The 25,425-nt window shown below is 43.4% G+C and overlaps 1 protein-coding gene across 1 annotated transcript; it reads left to right on the forward strand.

Moving 5' to 3' along the window:
- The first annotated feature begins 1,196 nt into the window (after positions 1–1,196).
- On the forward strand, positions 1,197–23,726 carry FAXC (failed axon connections homolog, metaxin like GST domain containing). Its single transcript, XM_069851149.1, has 6 exons — positions 1,197–1,458; positions 2,463–2,598; positions 7,490–7,686; positions 14,458–14,675; positions 19,786–19,902; positions 22,352–23,726. Exons 1-6 carry the CDS (start codon positions 1,211–1,213, stop codon positions 22,633–22,635), a joined length of 1,200 nt encoding a protein of 399 aa, XP_069707250.1. The 5' UTR covers positions 1,197–1,210; the 3' UTR covers positions 22,636–23,726.
- Positions 23,727–25,425: the final 1,699 nt, after the last annotated feature.

Genomic DNA, 25,425 nt, shown 5'->3' on the forward strand with positions numbered 1-25,425 from the left:
TGTTACTTTCCAAGGACTAATTTTACAGTTATTATCAACTTCACAACAAAACTCTTTCCGATGTGGCACTGGTTCTAGCTCTGCCTGACCTCACGTTTGGGATGGGGAAAGGCTGCAAGCAGAGATGATTACAGAAGATGCAGCACAGATCACACCTCCCACAAGACTTTATCATCTTCAAAGAATGAACAGTGTCTGAAAAAAACACTGCTTGAAACAAAACATGCCACCAGAAGGACATTCTGTCTAATTTAAAAAAAATACAATTGCTTAGATGGAATGTAATTCTAATCAAAAATATAATAGGATCATAGAATCCTAGAATGGTTTGGGTTGGAAGGGACCTTAGAGATCCCCCAGTTCCGCTGCACAGCCGGGGGCAGGGACAGGTCAGACCTGGACCAGGCCGGGCTGCTCAAGGACCCATCCCGCCTGGCACTGGAACACTCCTAGGGATGGGGCATCCACGGCTTCGCTGCACAACCTCTGCCGCTCTCCTCCACTTTCTGTAACAGCAACTGCTCCTTGTATCGGCTGCTTCATGAAGGGGATGTGACTCCGGGCAGCGATGCCGCACTGGGATGTGCAGGTACCTCACACGCTGCAGGGTATCGGTGCTGTCTCAGGTCAGCGGATGCAGTAACACCAATGACTTCTTGTAGCAGCAGCACTGCCTTTAGCCTCAAATTTTGGATGACGGGACTGGGCTGGGCTGGGGTTGTTTAGCCTGGAGAAGAGGAGGCTGAGGGGAGACCTCATTGCTCTCTACAACTACCTGAAAGGAGGTTGTGGAGAGGAGGGTGCTGGCCTCTTCTCCCAAGTGACAGGGGACAGGACAAGAGGGAATGGCCTCAAGCTCCGCCAGGGGAGATTTAGGCTGGACATTAGGAAAAAATTTTTCACAGAAAGGGTCATTGGGCACTGGCAGAGGCTGCCCAGGGAGGTGGTTGAGTCCCCTTCCCTGGAGGTGTTTAAGGGACAGGTAGACGAGGCGCTGAGGGACATGGGTTAGTGCTTGGCAGGACCGGTTGGACTCGATGATTCGGTGGGTCTTTCCCAACCTGGTGATTCTGTGACTCTATGGGGCCGGGCTGGGCTGGGAGGGGCCGGGCTGCGCAGGGCCGAGCGGTTTTGCGCAGGTCTGTGCGGAGCGGGGCCGGTCTCCGCAGTGCCGCTCGGCCCCGGCGCGCGGGGGGATGCGGGGCCCGCGATGCGGTGGGGGGCGGCGCTGGCGGCCCCGCGGTGCCCGGTGCCGGAGCTGAGCGGCGCGTGGGGCGCGGAGGAGCCGCCGCCGCCCGCCCTCTATGGGGCGCAGATCGTCGCCTTCCCCCTGGCGGGCGGGGGCGGCGCCATGGCCGGGCTGGGGCCCGACTCCTGGTGGAAGAAGACGCTGTACCTGACGGGCGGAGCCCTGCTGGCCGCCGCGGCCTTCCTGCTGCGGGAGCTGATGGCCATTCGGTGAGGGACCCGCCGCCCCGCGTCCCTCCTTCGCCCTCTCCCCACGCGTCCCCTCCCTAACCCCTCTCCCCCGTTCATCCTCTCCCTAACCCCTTCCCCCCATTCGTTCTCTCCTTAAGCCTTTTCTCCCCATTCATCCTTTTTTCCCCCTATTCACCTTCTATTTAGCCCCTTTTTTTCCCCCACTCACCTCCTCTTTAACCCCCTTCTCCCCATTCACCCCGTCTTTAACCCGCTTTTTCATAGAATCGTAGAATCATAGAAGAACCAGGTTGGAAGAGACCCACCGGGTCATCGAGTCCAACCATTCCTATCAAACACTAAACCATGTCCCTTAGCACCTCGTCCACCCAATTCGCCCTCTCAAATCCCTCTTCTTCCATTCAGCCTCTCTTTAACCCTATTTTTCCCCATTTACCCCACCTTTAAATCCCTTTTTCCCCCATTCACCCCATCTTTAACCCCCTTTTCCCCCACTCACCCCATCTTTAACCCCCTTTTCCCCCACTCACCCCATCTTTAACCCCCTTTTCCCCTACTCACCCCATCTTTAACCCCCTTTTTCCTCCATTCACCCCGTCTTTAACCCCCTTTGTACCCAATTTGCCCTATCACCCCTCTTCAACCCTTTCCTCCCATCCACCCTCTCTTTAACCCCCTTTCCCCCATCCGCCCCCTCTTTAACCTGTTTTTCTCCACCCACCCCATGCAGCAGTGCAGGAGGTGGCTCTGGACAGGAGCTCTGGGTGACCAGGTGCTGCTGGCCCCGCTGCTGTGCAGGGCTCTGCCTGCTCTCTGCTGTCTCCCGGCAGGATGAGTTGAGCCACGGGCGCCTGACGACTCCTCACCGCCTCTGCATCCCAAGAATCCCAAGCCTGCAGTAGTGAGGAAAGGACGTGTGTGTTGCCTCAGCCAGAATTCCTCCTTTGTGTGTTTAATGCCTGACATACCATGTGCCTGTTTGTTGGGTTTTTTTTTTTTAAGTTCTATTTTGGTTTTGACAGGAAGGAGGAAGAGCTTGATTCTAAAGATGCTATCATACTGCATCAGTTTTCCAGGCCTCGCAATGGCGTTCCAAGCTTATCTCCATTCTGTCTGAAAATGGAAACTTACTTGAGGATGGCTGATTTGCCCTACCAGGTATATGGTGCAGTTTTTCTTTAATTTGCAGCTGGCTGTAATTGCATGAAATGGCAAACAGTCATCCCCTCTCTCCTCCCCTGCAGTCTGTATCACCCTACAGTGAGGTGGGTACACTGGCACTTTTATGTCTTCAGTTAAATTTGATGCATAACCTTTAAGGATATGACCCGAATAACATTGGTCTGGAACAGCTCTAGATTTGACTGGCAAAGCTAAACAAATATTAGAAGCTAACTTGGCTGGAAATGCTGAAGTGGGAGAGTAGTCTGGAGTTTTTATAATGCTAAAATAATACCCCAAAGCTAAAGCATAACATTATTTGATCTTATAATTTCACCATGCTAAAGAGATTTAAGATTAGGCAGGTGCAGCTTCTTATTTTCCTGGAGGGTTTCTCTCTTGGAGCTCTCCTGGGAAGACATAGTGGCCTTTTGCTTCTCCCACTGCCAGCGCTTCCCCTCCAGTGAAACAAGACAGGACTGCTTTTAGAGGTCCTGAATAACTACTCTTGAGTTGTGGCTGGGTGCATCCCATGCCATCTTCCTGCAGGGCATAAAGCCCAAACTATTTCAGTGGATAAAGGCGTGAGAGCAGAAATTTGAATATAGCAGTCTTGCCTGTTAGTGTCAGGGTTTAGTTGTGACACTGTGAGTCTAGTGTGTGCCTCGTTGCGGTGTCAGCAAGCTCTACAGCATGAAACATGTACATCTGTGAAACATGGGGCAGGCTTCTGTTCTCTGTGTAAAGCATTGAGTGCAGCTAAGCTGATACAAGAATGGTGATAAATATAATGAGGATCTTGGGTGGAAGATATGTCTTTTTTTTTTTCCTCTTTTTTTTTGTAAATGATGTAAATTTGGCATCTTACGTTGTCTCAAAGAGACTGAGCTGTGAGTAATCTGCATGCTTATGCCACATGGGTTCAAGTCACTTTTTACTGCTACGTACCAAAGTGTTAGGGAGGATGTTTTGTTTATGTCCAGTGTTTTACAGAGGGAAACTAAGCATATTACAACTTTTTTTTTTTTTTTAAAAGATTTGTGGTTGATATTCATTCAGCTTCATATGTGATGTAACTCCTTTACGTTGAAAGTGAAAGAAAACCGAATTAGTACATTTCACTTAAGTCTTTATATGACTTAATGGTACTTGAATCAGATACTTTAGAGCTTTACAGAGGGAGATTTCCATCCTGTGGGATGTATTTGCCTCATTTAAGTTTACAGAACCTGCAAGATACTGAAGTTTGAACATGTTGGAGCAGGAGGATATAGTGTCCATTGCGTCTTCACCCAGAGTAATTTGGGCAGAAATTGCATGCTTGAAGGGAAAACTACATGGGTGAGATCCGTTTCCTTTCTGATGGCAGTTGATGTGCTTCAGAGGTTTGCAATGATCAAAGTTGCTTTGGTGGAGAGTAGTTAAAGAAAGCTGCAGTATAAAAGATGGTTGTGGTAAGAGATGGTCACTTCTAAAAGATAATGCTGCATGTTTCTATGACTCAAGATGGAGTGGTTTGGACAGGTAATGCTGGGTGGAAGCAGCTTTTTGGAGAGATGGGTATTTCCAGAGGGTTATCCTCCCCTCTCTATTCTCTGTACTGATGGTAAGCGTTACTTTTTGGGGTTGCATCTCTGTCTCTCCTTACTTGTTAGCTGTGAGCACTCTAAGCTGGCATAGGTCAGCAGGACCACCAAGAGAACTGTCCGTTTGGTGGCTGACGGCTCCCTCTTGTCCCTTCCTGCATGTATTTTTCTGTGACAGATCAGTCTGGGTTAGAGCTCACCTAGCTAGAGCCATGAAGGTTTAGCTTATATGGCTTTAACCTATCTCAGGTCCACACGTGCTGTACTGCAGGAGCAGGAATGGGTCCTGTGGGTGCTGAGAGTGCCACGTTGCTGCTTTTAGCTGTGCTGGCTTATGTGGGCTTAAGGTGCTTGTGGGTTACTGGCCCTATGTAGTGTTTTGATTCCTTGCGTTTATGTACTTCATTATATGCACCAGACTGTTGAATAACATGCTGTGTGTTACACAACATGCTTCAATGGCATGTGAGAAGTGGAACTGGGTGGCACATTCCTACTTCACCCTCATCTGAGTTTCTTCCAACAGATGCTCTCTTGTAATGTGCTTACATTTTCTTAAAACTGCCTTTTGAGGTGCAAGTTCTTCATCAAAAATAATTCAGGCAGCACCTCTTCCCTCCCTCCCCACGCCCCTGCCCCGGTTGGGCTGTCACGGTACCTAGCTGTTTTTTCAAGATGTTTGATGATGCTTTTCTTGATAAAGCTTATCTTGAAAGAGTCCATTCTGGCTGCTTGTGGAGATCTTTTGGGTGTTCCTTGAATACGAAGAGCTGAGCGTTTATATAACGTGCTGTTTTTGTGCCAGGTCTGTGAAGATGGTAGCTTCCTTGGGAAGAGACACAACTAAAAGTAAAAGCATAAGCGTTTCAGTAATTGAAAATGTAGAACCTAATTTCTTCTGGATAGGACTGTAAAATTACCCTAGAAGTGCTCTGTGCCATTCTGTTTCTAAATTCCTCTATGAATGAGGTTCTGGGGACATCTTGTTATTGTTGCGTTGCAGGCTGCAGTTCAGTTAAATGTACTATGAAGTATAAGGGGATAGTTTAGTTGCTTTTGTTTTGGTCTTTTTTTTTTTTTCTTTTTTTTTCTTTTTAGTGAGAATACCATAGCTTTCCCCTGCTTTGCAGCTGGAACAATTTTTAAGTGGAAAATTGATAAATTTTTGATGGCAATTAGTAGCAACCTTAAGGATAGTGAAGTTTCAAGCCTAAAAGTACCTATGTGAGAAGAGTGGATGCAAGAACAGTGAAACAGATTTCTACAGAGACTAAGGTTTTTTCAGGTCGTTGAAAGATATTTCCTGATTTGTTTGATAAATGCTATGTAATGAAACATGAAAATCCCGGGAAGGCTTTTTTTAATTTTAAATTGGTAAACCAACTTTCCTATAAAACCCTTACCTCTCATTTGTGTTTTTGAGGATGTAACATTGGTGCAGTACTAACAGTTTTTTATGCAATGTATTTATGTATATGTGCTTGAAGAATGTGCAGTTGAATAATAAGAACTTGCTTTTTTTTGGGGTTGCAAATTATGTAGACTATAGTAACTGCAATACGTAGTGTACACATCTTCAAGTCTAGTAGCTTCTGCAAAACATCAGTGTTTGTGTGCAAGAAGGGAAGTCTTGCACTGAAAGGGCTTAAGAAAGATTAAGCCAGCAACGCTCAATGCCACCGACACACTGTGTAGTTCCAGAAAAAGCTTATGCTTCTGTAATAAATTCATAGTGAAAAATTATGGAAACCTATCAGTCAATCCAAGTGCGGAAAGAGCCTTTTTGGTGAAGGGTAGGTCTGAAAGGTAGAAGAATGGGGCAGCTCTCTTTCCAGTTTCAGGTGTGCAGCAGTTTTAGTTTCACTTGTGGACCAGAGTGTTAACCCCACCCTGTCACCTCCACATGCAAGTGGGGTAGCTTCAGATATTTTATTCACCCACACAGGGCTGCAGGAGATGAGACTGTACAATCTGGTATCCCTTGCTATTTGGGCAGAAATCCCAGAAAAGGCTACAGCCAGAAGGCATTGGAAAAAAGTTCTGCCTTCAGAAGTATGAGAGAATTGAAGTAAAATGTCTGTTCACATTTTGAAACGCAGCAATTCCTTGACTGTTTGTCACAGAATCATTTAGGTTGGGAGAGACCTTTAGGATCATCAGGTCCCACCGTAGACCTGGCACTACTGAGTTTACCACTAAACCATGTCCCTAAGTGCCATGTCTACATGTCCTTTAAATACCTCCAGGGATGGTGACTCAACCACTTCACTGGGCAGCATGTTCCAATGCTTGACAATCTTTTCAGTGAAGAAATTTTCCCTAAGATCCATTCTGAACCTCCCCTGGTGCAACTTGGGGCTGTTTTCTCTTGTCCTATCACTTGTTACCTGGGAGAAGAGACCGTTACCAGCCCTGCTAAAACCTCCCTTCAGGTAGTTGTAGAGAGCAATAAGGTCTCCTGTAAGCCTTTTTTTCCAGACTAAACCTCAATTCCCTCATCTGGTCCTCGGAAAACTTGTGCTTCAGACCCTTCAACATCTTTGTTGCCCTTTTTTGCACACACTCCAAAGTGTCTTTCTTGTCAGATGAGACATAAATTCTGTAATCTATGTTTCACCTTCTTTAACTGCAAAACAGGGAAAACACACCACTACTATGTGAGTGCTATGCTATCGGTTTTCAGTGGTGCACTAGTTATGTACTGCTGCTGGGCTCTTGGATGCCCAGTTGTAACAAGTGACTAAGTTATGAGGCTGCAGAAGCGTATGTAAACACAGTTTTCCATCCTGCCCTGCAAAGGAATGAAATGCGCTTCATTATATGCTTGTGATTGTGTGTGTTTTATTCTTGGGGGTAATGCAGGTATCTGGGAGAGACCATGACTTAAAAATACTTTCAACATGAAAACTGCTGTTCTCTTCAGGAGCCAAATTTAATTGTCAATCCTGTGGTTAAAAACTTGTTCAGAGTAATGAACCCAGTCTTCTGGGAGATCTGAGCATCTCCAAGCCCTTAAATAACATGAATACTTAAATAACATTACATCATGTGGCATTCAACATAAAAGTTTGTAACACCTTACATGACCTGGAAATAATTTTATCTGAGTTGTTATATAGAGTAGAGCTGTTGTCCTTATTGAATAGCTACCACTAGTCTACAATATTAATTAAAAAAAAATTGTTGGATAATATTGCCTGTAAAACCACAGTAGAGTATTTAAAAAGCTTTATTCTTATCGAAACAGAACCTGAAAGGCCTCTTTTGTCTATTTGTTTGTTTACTTGCTTTTTTTTCCTTAGAACTATTTTGATGGAAAACTTTCCCCGCAAGGGAAAATGCCTTGGATTGAATACAATCACAAGAAAGTGTCTGGCACTGAGTTCATTATTGACTTTTTGGAAGAGAAACTTGGAGTGAATTTAAATAAACACCTTGGTCCGCATGAAAGAGCTGTTTCCAGAGCTGTAACAAGGATGGTGGAGGAGCATTTATACTGGTAAGCTTGCATGGCCAAGCTGGCTGTGTTCTCGTGCTGTCAGACCTGCCCCTGCACTCATGCCTGGATGTGAATTTGTATCTTCTTTTGCAGAAAGCTTGGATACTCAATTATTAATTTCAGAACTCTCTTTGCTCTAGAAAACTGCTGCTTCTTTCTGTGTAAGCCAGAATGAGCTGAGGGTAATTCCTCTTAAAAGTTGTCTTGCCATGAAAGCAAAGTGAGGTGTCAGCCCTCTGAAGCTTTGCAGAAGGGAGCAGCAATGGGCTGCTCCTCTGTCCCATTTCATGTGACCTCTGAATAGAAACGGCCTTGTTAATAAAGAGAAAAAAAAAATCAAGGTTTGAGGCATGCAGAAGTACAACCCCAGCATTCCTAGTGAATCGGTAATATTGTGTTCTTACAGTTTTTGATTTTAATTATCTGTGATCAATTATAATATGATTTTTTGCCTTTCCTGTAACAGGCCATACTGCTGTTAACATGTATGGCTGACAATGCTGCTAGTTGATAGGATACAGTATTAGTCATAGCATCCTGAGAAGCTGAAGTACGTATATGAATGGAAAACAGGAATATAACCTTGCTGGTACTTTTTGCATTTACTGATGCCTTTGAAAACAGTATCTGTGACTTACCCCTTGCTTTACATTTCAGTCCTTTTTAAGTGCCCTTTCCAGACTGGATTCACAGAAGTAGCAGGTGGACATGGCATCTCGAATGCTGCACTGGCTGCCTCAGCTGACACAAAAGGCCTTTTCTGAACAGTTTGCTTTCTAGCCTGCATTTAAGTCCTTGTTGTACTAAGTCTGGTGTTCACGTTGCACTTTTTTTCTTCAAAACGATATGTGATTTGAAATGGTATGCATTTACTTGCTTTTTCTTTCACCTTGTGATTGAAAGTGAGCAACAGCATTTTTACATTATAGTTCTTCAAATAATATTTAGTATTTCCTGGGAAGAAATTCAGCATTCAGTAGGTAGGTTTAAATGATACAGTTCATAAACGTAATCCCTGCCTTCCAAGAAGCATGATCTTCACCAATTATACCCATCTGCAATGCCATAGCCCCAAATCTGACTCAAGTAGCCTGCAAATCTACTATTTTTTTTTGTTCATTTTTCTGCCCTCTGTTCTAGCTGCCAAAGGAAAGATGAGGCCTTTCAATTCCCTAATGCTCCATCTCCTTGCTTCAGTGTCGGTTGTTTCGTGGTCCATAGACTTCACTGCTTTCAATGTAGCATTACTGATGACAAACGTAGTGCTGTTGTGTCCCAATTACAAATCGTGCTTTCCTCTGTGGAGCTGTTGTTTGTCCATTTAGGCTCCCTCTGAGCTGAGTGAACGCTGCTGGGCAGGGCACTGGGGAGCATGGGGGACAGGTAGGACAGGTATTGCAAATTCAGGCACTGACTCAGGGTGGTGGCGTTGAAACGGGTGGGCAAAGCTGGGCTGACTAAGAATAGATGTGCCTGCCTGGCTGTGTGCTCCTGTTGCCTTTCCTATTTAGTCGCAAAGCTGAGTTTCCTTAAGGCATGTATTTTTGCTGCAGTCAGTCTTACTTTATGTCCCAATAGTGTGGCTGTACCAGAGTCTCGCTGTGTTGATGAGGTTATACTGTTCTGGTTCTCTGTGCTTGGCAAAGCCTGAGCTGTGAGGCATCACAGTTGTACTGCTGTAGTTACTAGGTAACAACTTTGACCATCCTATAGTTACACCAAAATAAAATCGGGCTTTATCTGTGTTAGGACCCCTTTCTTTCTGGCAGTATTGAATCTGTGGTTGTGGGATCCCTTCATTTTGGTCATTGAACCTACTCACTTCCCACCAGAAATGTAGGATTTGTTCACGGTGTCTTCAAGTCCCACAGTGAGGAATGTGTAACAGTGATCGCTTTTCTGCTGAGTAAGGTTTATAAAATTAAGCCTCCAAAGCAGTGATGTGGAATGTGGTTCATACAGTGTCATTGTCAGCAGCATGCAAAGTAGCTTCATCATAAATAAGTAATACTGTAGTTCATCTATCGAACAAAGCAGCAAAGTACATCCTGTGGTGAGCTATCTCTGGATGGAGCTAATCCTGGTGAGTGCTTTGCGTCTCCTCCTGAAATGTTTTTCTTTTGCTGCGGTAATTGCTCATCTTCCCCAGTTATTGCCCGTTACAGGTGGAAATTGCTGCTCTGGCTCGAGCTGAGAGCAGTGCAGGGCTGTTGTGAGTCGGCCTCTAGACACCCTGCCTCCACCCCGGGCTTCAGTGCCTGGCAGGGCTCAGGTAGAGAGACAGCAAGCGAATGCACCTATTTTTGTGCTGGGATTAGAGCATATCTCCGAAATGTATGAGACCGATTTGGAGCTGGCACTGGAGCTCCTGTGCTTGGAGAATGCTGTAACTATTAGGCTTTTGCTGTGTTTAAATTGGCAAAAGAAAAAAAGGCCGCTAACCTGAATGGGTGCTGAGCTGAAGCAGGGAAGAGATGGGAGCGGAATGATTTCATGGCTCTCGCCCCAGGTCGTGGATCTGGTGCAGACCTCTGTCATCTGCTGAAGGCTTGCCCTGAGTCACCTTCGCTGCCTGCAGCGACCCATGGGCCTTCAGAAACCAGTGGGGCACCCACAGTCACCTTCAAGATGCCCTGAGCTTTTGGTGTATCTGCAGCGATTGGACCTCTGTGTAAGATGGGCTGGAGGATGTCAGATTCTTATATCCTCCTGGCAGTGTCACACTGGGCTTGGTGGCAGTGCTGGCACTCAAACCAGGCAGCTCCTGGCGCCAGAGGGCTAGCAGTTGCTGTGGGGAGCTTCCTGACACTTTAATCCCGGGAGAAGTAGCTTGGGTCAGTTACACTAATGTGCTTAGTGAGAACCTAAAGCCTTGAATATGCAGCTTAACCAAACTAACCCATTAGATTGGTTTAGCTGCATTGTCAAGCACGCATGCATATTTAACTGCTCCTTGCTTTGTCCTTCAGGACGACCATGTAAACATCATGTATGTGGTAAGTGCTTGAAGGGCAGGAAAATCATGGCATAATGAATCTGGCTTCGGTACGTATTCAGACTTGCCATGTATTAAACATAAAATATATTTATAATATAAATATGTTTAAATATATCAAACTAACTATAAGAGCAACATCTCTCCTGCTAGTAATGATGAGGCTTGAATGCCACTGGCAGCTTAAAAGCCAGTGTCTCTTGGACAGTGCACAGCAGGTGGGGTTTCTATAGCTGATTATGGAATGAATTCATTATAATCCTTTTGTATATCAAGAATTTCCACTCTGCACAGGTTCAGGTAGGAAAAATAGCCCCCAGTTCACATCCTTATGAAAACCTCCTGCTTGCCTTGATGCTCGGACGGTTTGGGAATGATCAGGCAAGCCGCTGTTGATGACTTACTTTCTCCATTTCCTCCTGATTTATGTATCGAGGCCAAAGCTGCTGTTACATTTAGATTTCAGATTTGCTTCACCCACACTGCATTGCTCTTTAATGCCTTATTGTTTTATTTATATTCTTAAGATTTGTACAGGTGTGCTGGAACAAATGGGAACGTTACTGTTTCCCAAAATACTCAGTACAGGGCAATATTTAAAATGATTATGTCATCCTGTAAATAGTAACTGTAGTTTAAAATGTATAGTTATGCTGAAGCAGGTTATGTTGACTACCTGATTTCTGGCATTTTCTAAACTTTTGTGATAATAATACTCTAGTAACATAGTCTGAGCAGAGAAGCGATAGGTGGGATTAAATGCAGAGGAGCTTGTTTTGATAGGAAGCACAGATTAATGAACCTTTGAACAGAATTATTATAACATAGTACTTGTAAATCAGTCTTAAGAGTGCTTTTAACTGTCTCTCTGTATATGAGCCTGTTTCTTTCTTTGCTTTTGCATGCTCAGAACCATAAAATTTTAGGAGTAAACTCTCTGGTTGTCTATTTAGCTGCCTTCATCGCCCATGTAAATTTGAGATTTGGGACATGTGACAACTTTACTAGTTTAAAGATGTTTTAGGATTGCACCTGGCAGTTTAGCCTGAGCAGGATTATCTAAATCCTGTGCAGTCTTGCTCTTCCTGTGTTGCTGTCCTAATCATTAAACGCTTCATCTGATCTCTGCCTCTTCCAGGCCTGAAGACCTTCTCCCCAGAGCAAACAAATAAGCACTAGGAAAATGCATTTTTGCTTTTATGGGTAGGCTAATTAGTTTTGTGGGAAACCGTGTTCATCCTCTCTTACGAAATTAAAGCCGTCCTGGATGTGGTTGATCATTCTTGGTGCGGTGCTGGTGTAGCTGGAGCGAACAGGAGTGATGGCAAGTCCATAGGGCTGAGTTAGTCTTGTGTGACTGTGACTGTGATGACTTATAAAAGATGCTGCAGAAGAGTCTCGTCTCTTCTTTTCCTGTCTTTTGGCTTCTTTTTCTTGATGTCCCTCTTTGTGGCCAGGCCTGTTGCTCTAAAGCAACTATGTGTTGTAGAGTTATGGGGTTAAGCTGGTCAGGTCCATGCTGGTGAAGGAGGGTTTTTGCAGTGAGACACAGAGCAGTGGTCTTGGAGAACAGCTTTTTCTTGGCGTATTCAGTAGTATTTGTAATCATTTCCCAGTGCTTGCATCAAGACCAGAGTTTTTCTTCCTATTTAGAGCTGTCCCTGCACAAGGGACCTTCTCCTTTCCCAGGCCTGTGAGATGTGACTACTGAAACGTTCTCCTCTATGGAGCGCCCTTATGCTGTTTTCCTGGAATGAGGCAGTTTCACACCACATCTTCTAGCCAAACTTAATACTTCTGGTGTCTCAGTAGTTGTTTATTCCTTTGTTTGCTGGCTTCACATTCCCCTGTTTGTGCTGGTGCCTCTCGCTAAATCTGGCTTTGTTTCACACTCCTCTGTGCTGAAACCAGCCCAACGACTTGAGTTGATCCATCTGTTTTGAAAAACAAGAACTTTACAGAAGAGTGGTACTGAAGCACGGTGCTTTTGTCATATGAATACAGTGCAAGAGGTTGTGGAGAGACCGGTTGAGGATAAAAGCCGTAAGAAGTATAGCATGTGCATTTTTGTTCTTCTCTGTTCATGCATTTGCAGCAAAACCTACACATGCTTCACTGGTACTGACTTTAATGAAACCAGTTTGAGCAGAAGGCATTGTCCTGCAGTGGACAGTTCAAAATAGAATTAAAATGCCTTTTACCTGCTCTGTTGACAGCCTTGTAAATTTGAGCTATAAGTGGATGTTTTTTCAGTTATTATGCCAAATATTCTCATTTTACCTCTTTTTAATAGTAATTCAAGTAAAGAATCTGTGGAAACTTAAAGATTAGAACATTTTCATGGTGTATATGTAGTTGTTCCCTGATGGTAGTGCTGAACATGGCTTCTGTTCACGACATATGGGAGTTTGATAAAGTGTACATTTAAAAAAATCATTGGATTTGGTTTGGGTTTTTTTTTGTTTTTTCTTTTCTTGAATTAGTTGATCCATGTCAACACTAAGGAAATTTATGTGTGATTAGAAATATGTACAATGACAAAGCTGAAGTCATATTCCAAATTAAAAAATGGAGCTCTGATCATATTGGAAATGGAAACATTTGATTATGAAGTTAAATATAATTGAATACATGAACTTGCAGCTTCTCATATTTCAGTTTTTCAATCTACCTTTGCTAGTTTATCAGGTCTCCATGAGACCGTTTTCATACATTATTAAATATTTAAATCCACTTCTGGATTTTTCAGTTTGGAAATTGCTACAAACATAATGGAATACTTTGTCAACTCCCAGTGTTTCTGAGGTGCTCTTGGCTTCATAAATTTGTCATTTATACTTTGAGATGTCTAGCCTTCTTCCAACATACCTTGAACTTAGTGACAAAAGTCATACGGTCTTTTTGGTTTCTTTGTAATGTCAGAAGATGCTAGGTGTTAAAGAGGTTAGTATTTCTTTTTTCATAAGTCAAAACAAATGTTTTTCTTTGCCTACAATATTAGTAAGGAACAAAAATTCTTGTAGGAACAAACATTGAGTAAGACAAAATTTTAGAAAAAGACCTTTCAAACTAAGAAATTTGCTGTCCAATAAAGCTGAAACACAACCTGAAACACAAGAATCCATTAGGAATGTCTTTCTTGTAAAATCAACATTTTGAAGAGAGTAAAAATCCAGGAGGAAACCAACGCAATAACCCTCACCCCCTCTTTTTATAAAAATTTATTTTTGAAAGATTGTGTCATTGTCAGTTCCTGAGGAGAGCAGAGATTTTCTGAAAAATGACTGTTACAATATTTACATTGGGGCAAAGTCACCACTTGTCTAAATTTCAGTAGTATAGAAAGCAAGGAGAAAAGATTGGTGGGAAAGATAGGCTTCTCTGTGGGCTGTTGTTGTTTTCCCCAGGTCTGTGCAGTGAACCCTCTTCAGCTAATAAATCCTATTGGCACTGTGTTTTATCATGCAAGGTTAGCAGAATTGTGCCGCTGTTATTTTATATTTCAAAGTGAATATAATTTTTCTCTTGAGTTGAGAAATGGTTTACTGAGAGAACAAGCACTGCATGGTTTGCCTAAGTATTGCAAGGTCAGTTTTCTCTGCTGCCACTGTGAGTTGCATCAGGGTCTGCTTGTTACTGGAAACTACCTCTCCATCAGAGCAGTGAGCACGTAGCATTAAGAAAGCTTGCTGCCTAACCTTTGTGTGAACCTTTGCAGGGTGACCATGGTCTGTCTGGTTACTGTACCGCTATAACTTATTTTTGCATTCTTCTAGGACTTTAGCTTATTGCCAATGGGTGGAAAATCTTCACGAGACACAAAAGATGGTTTCACTTTTTGGCCCCTTCAGTGACTTGCTGAAGTGGATCTTCTGCCATTTGACTAAAGGAATCGTGAAGCGGGAAATGTACGGCCATGGCATTGGCCGCTTCACTGAGGAGGAGATGTACACGCTGATGGAGAAGGACATGCGGACTCTAGCAGGCCTTCTGGGTAACGTACAGCAAGTTATACAAGTTCTGTTTGTTCACAGTCTCATGTCCACAGGTTGAAATCAACTGCAGGTACTTCTGGCAGCTTGGTTGTGTATGCAAATAATCTCATTTTATCAGTAGGTAGAGTCCACACTACTGCTGTCATTCAGTGCCACCTGGCTCTGGCAGGGACAGTGTTTCTTTCCTTGTTGTTTGTTGCCAAATTGCGTCTCTAGAGGAGTAAGTGGCTTCCTTGTCTGAGCACCAGGTGTATGTAGCTGGAGGAGCAGAACGTGGCTTGTGATTTTTGGAAGAACACTTTGCTTGTGAATTTAGGAAGATGTAGTGTTTCGTTCTGTAAATGAAACATCTTATTTATACTTTTTGGGGGGTCCCGTTTTTACTTAATATTACTCATAGCTATTTGATAGATCTGTATGAGGCTGCCATTTGAAAATCCTTTGATGAGCTGGACTTTGTTGTATTAGGTTGGTGTTAGCAGCTTTATTCAAAGCTGCTAGTAGGAGATGGGTCTGTGTTGTGAAAATAGGTGGTTTTAGGATTCTTGGTCGTCATGGGCAGATCCCATAATGTTAGTCTTCAGGTTGACCCTGCTTAGCAAGAAGCACATGAGCCACATTTCTGTTGTGTAGCTCAGGCTGAAATCTGTACCAGAGCTGACTACAGTGTGCTTCTCCCTTTCCAGTCTGCTGAGAGCTAACTGTATTTGGTCTGTGTGTAAAATTTGTATTTTGAGGAGCTGGTCAATGTTTTCTCATGCTGTATTTTGTTTGTTAGCAAAAAAGTTACTAAGAAGAGGCAGTAGAATAGGTAAACCTGGTTTTGGAGCTTAAGAGGTCCCTTTTCTTTCTTGGGGGAGGAAGAGAGGGAGCAGCTCATTTTAGAAGAGGAGGTCTGACCTCATCTGCTGCAGAGCTGTGGCCAGCTCGAGGTGCCCTTAACTGTGGACTGCTGTTGTAGCTTCAAGGCTGGCACTGCCTGGATCCATGTATTTCATAAAGAGGAATAGAGTTGGGGCAGGAGCTGAAGTGAATTAAACCTGTGACTTGGGAGCTCAGTAGAACCCCCTGGCTCTTCCTAGGCAATGCTGACAGGCTGAGTGGAGCAGCACTTAATGTGTCTATGCTAAAGTTGTCCCTGTCTGCTAAGAGTAGGTGTAGCCTTCAAGAGAAAACTGAAACATGTTCCTGAGTACCTGTAAAAGTCTCGTGGTTTGCTTATTTGAAGGCTCCACCCTTCTGTCTCTGGAGTCTGTGCTGATGCTCAGATTTGTGAAGTTTTGAGTTCAAAGGGATCATTAAATTGTCTAGACAGATCTCTGTGAATCGAACTGCTTGGTTGCTGTCTTGAGGCCTGTATCTTTTTTTCTGGCTGAGGCGTGCTTTTCTAAAAGGCATCCTGTTTTCATTATGAGATTTCAGTAGGTGGAGGTGCTACCACTTTCATTAGTAATTGGTGGCAGATGTTAGTCTCCATCAAAATCTGTTCAAAATCTGACCTGACAAATTGGAATTTGTCAGATTACAGTCTGCAGGCAGATGCTCTTCCTAGTTCTTCCTCCCTCCCTGGGTGGCCTGGATCACCTCCTTGTGAAGGTAGATGCTACCATCGAGTAGTCTTGCTTTTCGTTTTGGTGGGAAAAATCACTGGAACTCCTCAAGGCTAAAGCATTTTCTTCACTAGATGAATTTTCTTAATTGTATGATACGTGTGTTATCAGCAGGGGCTTTATTTTTTCTTCCAGATTATTGATAAGAATGTTGTACCTTGTGTATTCCAAAAAGCCTTGATGGGGATCTGCTCTATTGTTTTCACTGCATTACCAACTGAACATTGTACATTTTTCATGTTCCTCTCTGAAATGGATGTCAGATTACTCAGTATGCAGTAATGTGAATAATTATGTTTGTTCTATGGATTATTGGTGCACTTGTCTAATTTTCTATAATTGCCTTGATTTTTCACTAACACCAGCAAGCTCAGGTTTTCCCAGCCAGCTGTTTGTGGTTGGGTCTAGAAACTGTGGTCTCCAGGTGGTATCCTGGGAGGTGGGATGAGGAGTTCTAGCCTGAATGCAGGCAGGGGGAAAGAGAAAGTGGTCCGTCAGCCTATTGCCTGCACAGGAATCTTTGAGATTTCCCTCCACGTGCACGTGCCCATGTGTTTTCCCAGAAGAGGAAGCAGTTGGGATTTTGTCTGTTAATTGGAGGGCAATCTTAAGAGTTTAAAAACGTTGCCTGTCATAGAGAATGGCTGCACGTACCAAACTGTAGCTGCCAGTCATCAAGCATATCTGATTAATTTAATGCTCCCCATTTTTTAACAGAGACCATTCACTTGGGAACAAGAATAACTTTTAAATTCTAAGAGCTCCATCCAGAAAATGGGAACTTGGCAGATGCCAGGTCTTGTGGCACTCATTTTCACAGTCCCAGTCACATCTTGAGTGTTTTTTTTTATTTTTTTCATTTCTGAGAACCAATTTCCTTCTCCAATATGCCTGTTTCCCTAGCAGACTTGTCCAGATCTCTTATAAATATGGGAACTGTAACTAACCCTCCTCTGATGATTCGGCCTGCCCTGCTGATATCATCTTGCTCTCTGTCCTGCAGTCTTTAGACTGTAAATGTTGTTTCCTTGTCTTGTAGTACTTTCCTACTACCTGGAAGTAGGGGAGGCTGGCTATATACACTACCATATATATAAAAAATACATTTTGGTAATCATTTAAAAGATGCAGATGAGTGAGCAGTGACAGTAAATCTGTTGGTGCCCCCTCAGTTGTGTATCTGCCTCAGACTTTTGGGTAAATGGGGATTTTGAGCAGGGAAAAGCAGGGCAGCAGCTGCTTGAATCGGCTTTCAAAAAGCATTTGATATTTTGTGGAGAGTAGGGGTGCTCAGAGCTGAAACAGAGGTAGGGCTAACCTGAGCCTCTGCTAATTGAAACACCCTCTGGCAGCCTTCAAAGGCTGTACATTCTGTGGAAAGATGCAGGTCTCCAGCTGGCCTTGCGTCTCATGGATCTGTCTCTTGCTGGGATTTCTTGACCCAGTGCTGAAGCAGCTTCTTTTTAATCCTCTGGTGCCTGCCTCATAGCAGATCTGTGTGCTGTCAAATTCCCAGACAGTACAAATTTGATCCAAGTCCAATGTGACCATGTGATTGCATTTCTGTTGGATTAGCCCCGGGGGTGCAGTGAGGTGTTTGAGATTATTAGCACTATGGCAGCCTCGGTGCAACAGGCACTGCGTAATCTGGCATAAAACTAGACACTGTGAGATGATATCTGGTCTGTCACAGTCTTCTGGATAGTGGTTACACTGGAATTTTGAGAATGGATTGGAACTGGTAGAAGGAAATTTACATGGGGGCCGTGTTACATGATGAAGGCTGAATCACAGCTCTATTTCATCTTCTTTCCCTGTGTTTCCATGCACCTGAAGGTGTGGGGTGTTGTGCCTGGGGAACCACTCTTTCTGCAAAAGAGCGAGCTGGTTCAGCCCTCACTTCTTACGTGCACTAGTTGTAGCAAGATGGAAATGGCAGTGTTACTTCCATAACATTGCTATAGATTGAGTCTCAGTTCTTGTATGATGCTAAATCCCTACTGTTGGCATATAACTGTGGTTTGGGGACCAGTTTTTGAGCTGCATTTGAGAGAGATGAATGCTAGGTGTCAGATAAATACTGAAAAGACGCAACATTTACTCCGTATGTAGTTTTCAAATGACAGATTGATGCAACTGTGAAAGAGCTGGGGTGAGTTAGCTTCATATTAAAATTGCATCTGACAGGCTAGAGGAGGTTATTGTTACTGATTATTCCTAAGCACTGCTTTGCTACACAGTAGTACAGCATTCACTGTACTGTACTCTGGAATTTGATGCATTTTACTACTGTGCAGTTTTTCTGAACTCACTCAATAATCCTAACATTTAATAACCTGCTGAATTACAGGCAGTTTATTTTGGACAGGGGAAGAAGAATGTCCTGGGGAGGTGAGATACCTAGATTTGGATAACTGAATTACATAATACATTTCACAGACTTCATAGCATTTTGGGTCAAGGCTGGGACCGTGCAACCATCTAGCCTGATCTCCGCATTACTTCATGTTTCACCAGTATGCGGTCTTTGCTCCGGTTCCTGTGCTTGTGATGAGGAAACAAGTTCTAACTGCATGTTTCTTTGCAAATAGTGGCTTTAAAACATGATTTTCTTCCCTATCTTAGATAGTTATCCATCTGTTTGTGCTGTGGTGGCCACATAGGACCCTCAGGGCATTGGGGTGCCCAGAGAGGTAAGCAGAGTATCGGTGTGGAATGTGACTGCTGTTTCATTTACCTTCCTGCATCCCTAGTGTGCCTCTGTTTGGTCCTTGCAGGTAGAAACCAGCGTTGGGAGGTTCTGGGCATCACACAGGTAGTGTGTGAGGAGAGTTGTTTGCTCCTGACTATGGCTGTGTCCTCTTCCTGGAGATACAGGTCATTTCTGAGCAGTCACTCGCTGCCAGTCTGACTGGTGCGTTGATTTCAGCCTGAATAATGGTGGGAGAGGAAAGCTTTGGGTATGACTTTCTTTTCTTGTGTGATCAGATGAGTGATCTGAAACTGGATCTGCGTGTACAAGAGGTACAGGGTGACCATCTTCTTTCAGCAAGTGCATTCATGAATTAGAACCATGGTTGAATGATTTTGGATTTGCACCAAAGGAGAAAATAATGCTTTCAGGCACCTGCTGGCTGCAGAGGAGGTATTAAATGCAGCAGACCTAGTGCAGTGTGTATGTGCTGCCTGCCAGCTCTGATGAGTGGAGGAGGTCACTTGGCCAGTGGTGGCTCTGTAATTGGCCTAGTTATGTAAGTGGTGAGCACAGGGGGAGCTGCGGTAATGGATTTCACCTACTGAACCTGAGTAACAGCTTTTGAACCATATTCAGCATTGAATCCCTGTCTTTTTGAACCAGTGAAGCTTTTACTCTAAATTATTGCAGTAAAAAAAAAAATGGGCTAAAGATGTAACCAAGGAATTTTATTTTCTTTCTTTATTTTTTGTGACTAGGGAGAAATGACATCCAGTTGAGAAATATTTGCTGTTATATTTACAGGTGACAAGAAGTACATTATGGGACAAAATGTTTCCACTGTTGATGCCACTGTCTTTGGGCATCTAGCACAGGCAATGTGGACATTACCAGGAACTCGACCAGAGAGGCTTATCAAAGGTAAGAAAGCTTAACTGATCTCTGATATCAGACAAACTCTTGGTGGCATTTACTTGTGTTTAAACCTGATGAGATGCATTCAAGAGTCCTGAGGGAATTGGCAGATGTGATTGCCAAGCCACTCTCCATGATATTTGAAAAGTCATGGCAATTGGGATAAGTCCCTGGTGACTGGAAGAAGGGTAATGTTTTGCCCATTTTTAAAAAGGGTAGAAAGGAGACCCTGGAAACTACCGACCTGTCAGCCTCACCTCTGTGCCTGGGAAGATCATGGAACAGATCCTCCTAGGAGCTATGCTAAAGAACATGGAGAACATGGAGGTGACTAGTGGCAGCCAGCAATTAATGGCTTTACCAGGGGCAAATCCTGTATGACCAGCCCAGTGGCTTTCTATGATGGAGTAACTGCAGCAGTGACACGGGTAAACCAACGGATGTGATCTATCTGTACTTCTGTAAAGCCTTTGATGTGGTCCCCCACGACATGCTTCTCTCTAAATTGGAGAGATATGGATTTGATGGGTGGATGGTACGGTGGATAAGAAACTGGTTGGATGGTCGTATTCGAAGAGTGGTGGTCAATGGCTCAAAGTCCAGACGGAGATCCATGACTAGTGGTGTCCCTCAGGGGCCTTTACTGGGACTGGTGCTGTTTAATATCTTCGTCAATGATATTGACAGTGAGATTGAGTGCACCCTCAGCAATTCTGCAGATGACACCAAGCTGAGTGGTGTAGTTGCCACAGTGGAAGGATGGGATGTCATCAGAGGGACGTGGGCAGGCTGGAGAAGTGGGCCTGTGAGAACATCATGAGATTCAACAAGGCCAAGTGCAAGGTCCTACACCTGGGTTGGGGCGATCTCCGTTTTCAGTACAGGATGGGGGATGACGTGTTTGAGAGCTGCCCTGCAGGGGAGGTATTGGGGGTACTGATGGATGAGAAGCTTGACATGAGCCAACAGTGTGTGCTCGTGGCCCAGAAGGCCAACCGTATCCTGGGCTGCATCGAAAGAAGCATGGCCCCCAGGTTGTGGGAGGTGATTCTGCCCATCTATTCCTCTCTTGTGAGACCTCACCTGGAGTACTGTGTCCATTTCTGGAATCTTCAACATAGGAAGGATATGGAGCTGTTGGAATGGGTCCAGAGGAGGGCTACAAGGATGATCAGAGGGCTGGAGCACCTCCCATACGAGGACAGTAGCAGATGCCCCACTGAATTACGGCCTTTGCTGTTACTGAAGATGCTGGGCACAGAAAGAATTTCAACCTGATTTTGGAGTCACTGTACTTTTGCATTAATTGGAAACCAGCATATCCCTTCACTCCCCACAGTTTTGTTTTGGTTTTGTTTCATGTTTCATCTTTTGTGTTTTGTCTTTTGTGTTTCCCTTATATGAAAGTGTCTTTGCATCCCATTTCAGAATAAAACCACACAGTATGAAAAATGGGAAGGGCTAAGGAGGAAAAAGATGTGAAATAGGTGTACAAGAAGTGAATCTGACCTGTAGATCTTCTCTGTGCAAGAGAGCGTTACTAATGCAACAGTTAGGAGGCATAGACTTGCTCATTATTAAAACTTTGAGGAAAAAAAATACTTGAGGTCGTAAGTATTGTCTAGACAGTTCTTCCCCTTGATGTTTGGGGAGTCACGGATAAAATTCTGAAGGGTCCATGGTTTTCAAGAAGGATTAGTATGTTTGTTGAACTAGTTTCTCTGATGAAAACAAATAGATGGTAATGGGTGCAAATACCTAGGCAGTATGGATGATTCTTTGCCCATCCACCTACTCATGCTATTGTCAGTGCAGGTTTCACATACATGTTCCATTTAATATGCTATTGTTTCTTTGTTCTTTTAAGTTTTTTTCTAATTTCTTCTCTAAGCACACTCTAAGCATACATGTATATAGAAACATAAAGCGTAGGGTACTAAGGCTAGGAACGTTAAGGGTGAACAAGTATCCCTATAGAAGCTTTAAAATGTCAATTTATCTTGCAGACAACGCTGCCATCTGGTGGTGGAAAACCCCATTCCACTGTATTTTAATAAGTGTATTGCATTTATAGGATCAAATTTTGCCTTTAGAAGACAGATTTCTGCAAAATAAACAAGAATTTTCCTATGACAAATGTATAATGTTAGTATCTTGTTTTGAATAATTTCTGTAGAGGTTGAATTTCAGGTAGTTATTTTGCTACATGCATTTATGTTCATTCAGCTTTAACCCTTTTTATTGCATGTAAGTTAATAATATGTGTTTTAAGTTACATGAAGCTTATAAACAGAGCTGCTAAGAGGGTTGATGGGATCTTGGCATTTTGAAGCTTCTTTGGAAGGAACCTGCACAGTTTGTTTCCGAATAATGCTAATGTGTTTCTGCATCAGCAAGTGAGTTAGAGCATTATTGACTGGATGTATTTACCAGAGTGTGTTGTGCTGTGTTGCAGGTGAACTAATTAACCTCGCTATGTATTGTGAAAGAATAAGGAGGAAATTCTGGCCAGAATGGCACCATGATGATGACAACACTCTGTATGAATCTGAGGAAAGCAGCGAAGCAAGCAAGATTTACTCCCCTTGGCGGGACTTCAGTTTTTATTCAAGGACAGAAACATTTGATGAGGAAGGAAACAGTATTTCTCAGACCCCTGACACAGATTACACTGGACACTCCCTCTTTGATTCAGATGTGGACATGGATGAGTACAGAGATCATGAACAATACAAATGATGCTTACAAGCATATCCCATTTTGCAGACAAGCTGTTTCTTGGGATCAGTCTGATTTATTTTCTTCTCGAGGTCAAGAAGAGGTTTATACCACTTTGGAAGAGACCATTGTGCTTGACTCAGCTGTCACATGCTACCTGGACTATTTTAGTCTTCTTTCATTTTCTGTAACTGTTGAGGTGGAACTAAGGTAAACAGTTATTTAAGACACACATGGGCAAACTGGAGGTCCAAAGGGAACAGGACCTTTCCTGCATTTGAGACCAGATTCCACAGCCAGGTGGGACAGACTTCTGGGAAGTGGAGCATTTGTCAGAGCTGGTTTGTATTGACATCTTACCTTTACAGGAATGGGTTAAGGACAAAAATAGAAGAGGAATGACAGGCACACCTTTCTCCCATGGGAGAAAGTTATCGATGCTATATTGATGTGGCATAGTTTTGGGGGGATATCATCTGAGAGCTACCTGTACTCTGTGTGTCTGCAGGAAAGAACTACATCCATATCTTTCAGAGACAGTCAAGGAAGATGGGAGGAATACTTATTCCTACAGAAAGGAGCATTTTTGTGGTCCTTGTCCTTTGCAGAAGATTGAAATTGCTACTGTGGAATATTTTTATTCAGAAGGGAAATGTCAGTCTTTATATATAATCTCCCAGACACTCATCTGGAATGTATGTTGCCCATGTTTTCAAATTATTATTGTTATGATTTTACTTCCTGCCAGTGGCCGTTGTCTGTTATTGATAAGTAAAGCAAAAGAATTGGGATTTCTTATTAAGTCTGGTGCATCTCAGCACTGGGTGCTTTGTGTGCTTTACCAGCAGACGTGTCAAACCCATGAAGCTCTTGCAGAATGATTTGGGTATTTGTAGATGTGGGGTGCTGTGTAAATGCAAGATGTTGGCCCAGACCATCAAATGCTTCAGAGCTGCCTTGGAACCTTGGAAAGTGCATCAGTGAGTGCTGGGCACTGTGCTAGTTTACAGTGCACAATCCCTAAAACCATTGTGTGGGAGGCATTTGAGATACATCTGTGTCAGCACCGCTGTCGGTGGGGATTTCCAGGAGCTGAAAGAGCGACCAGAATTGATTTTTTAAAGCATCTGAAACTCCAAATCCAGAATGATTGCACAGGGGCTGAAATGGTTCATGTTCGTTTCTCTGTAAATACAGGCTAGAAGTGAGAATTAATTCATTGGATTTATTCACTTTGAAGGGAAGCATGTACATCAGTGTTGCTTGCCATGACTGTTGGTTTAGTACAGATAAAGCATATAGAACATATAGACAGTTGCAGTGTTTGTAAACATTTGTATAAAATTGGGTATTTGCCTGCAGACTTTGGTGGTAGTCTGTTTAAAAAAAAATATTTCAATTATGACTTTCCCAGTGAGTTACAGTTAGATGAGTCAGGATCCCTCAGCACAATTTTTATGATGTGTTGGTTGTGCCATACAGCCTGGGAGTAGACAAGGCAGGCAATTGCTTTGGGGTGTAAGTTTTTGGTAGTTCTCATGGTCTGGAGCTTGAAATAACTCCAGCTTTCAAAGACTATCTCCCTTTCCTGGAATGCGGAGTGTCTTCTGCAGAGGAAACTGCTTGCTCTGAGGAAACATGAAGCTAGCCATGGCTCTGAAAGCAGGGTGACACATGTCTCCAGTGAGTTCCAAGGTCTGTTGGAGGTCATGAAAACCACTGCAGTGAGAGCTGACAAGTTTGGTGTAGTCTGGGGAGAGTGCGTATCTGCACCTGTTTCCTCAGTTCCCCAGGTGTGTTCTTGGAGCCATGTTCCAGTCAATGATCTCTGTTGTTGTGGGTAAGTATCATTTACAAAGTGAACTGAGAAGGAGGAGTGTGTCATCCAGTTACTCTGGACTCTTCTTGTGAAACGAAGCACAGGAGCAGAGCATAAGAAGATAAGTCTTAGCTTGAAAGCACAGAGGTGATGGACTGAAATGCCTGTGAAAATTCATAGCCGAGTCAGGGCAGATGCTGTCTGCAAAGATGTAGCTGTTAGTATTCTGGATAAAAGATATCCATGTCAAAAAGCTCCTCTTCAAGAATGTTTGTGTGTTGGAAATTCTGATGGAGATGTTTTCATTTACTTACCCTTGCACGTGTGAAGGCTCTGCTTTCTCCATCTTCTCAGCCTTGGGAGGGTGCGTTTGCAGGAGATGAGTCCCAGCTGTGAGGCACAGTCATTAAAAGACCAGCCTGACTTCAGTGGACTGTGTCACCTTTATAATTTTGATGGGCTGACAGATGTGTCCATGGCAGTGGCCCTTGCAACTCCTAGGGTTACCTTAGAGAAGTTAATTGACTTTCTCTTTATGACAGCTACTCTAGATATTAAAGTCTGCAGTTTTGTGTTTGGCTGTGTTTCAATCTAGAGGTGAAATTAAGAAACAGTGTCTCTTTAGGAATTTATAGGTGGTGTGTTTTGTCTGGGTTTGGTATGAAATCCCTGGGTTTATTTATCCCACCCAGGAACAAATGGTGACTGTTGGACCTATATAAAAGGATTTGATCCAAGCTTTTTTAATTTGGGAATCTCATCTTGGCTAAATGTGCCTGAGAGGGAAGGAAAGATGTTTTTTTTTAAAAAATGCTTTTCTAACATGCATGAAAAGGTGCTGGTTCATTTTGGTTTGTATGGGGAAAGAGAAAACAAGAGTTTTCTTAATTAAAAACAGAGCAGATCTTTTAACTTCCCAAATTTTTGCTAAAAGAGCAACTAGTTCTTAGTCCTGTAGTGTTTTTTGGTGGTTTTTTTTTCCTCTTCATTCA

Source organism: Phaenicophaeus curvirostris, chromosome 2, assembly GCF_032191515.1.
Source record: "Phaenicophaeus curvirostris isolate KB17595 chromosome 2, BPBGC_Pcur_1.0, whole genome shotgun sequence".
NCBI classification, from domain to species: domain Eukaryota; kingdom Metazoa; phylum Chordata; class Aves; order Cuculiformes; family Cuculidae; genus Phaenicophaeus; species Phaenicophaeus curvirostris.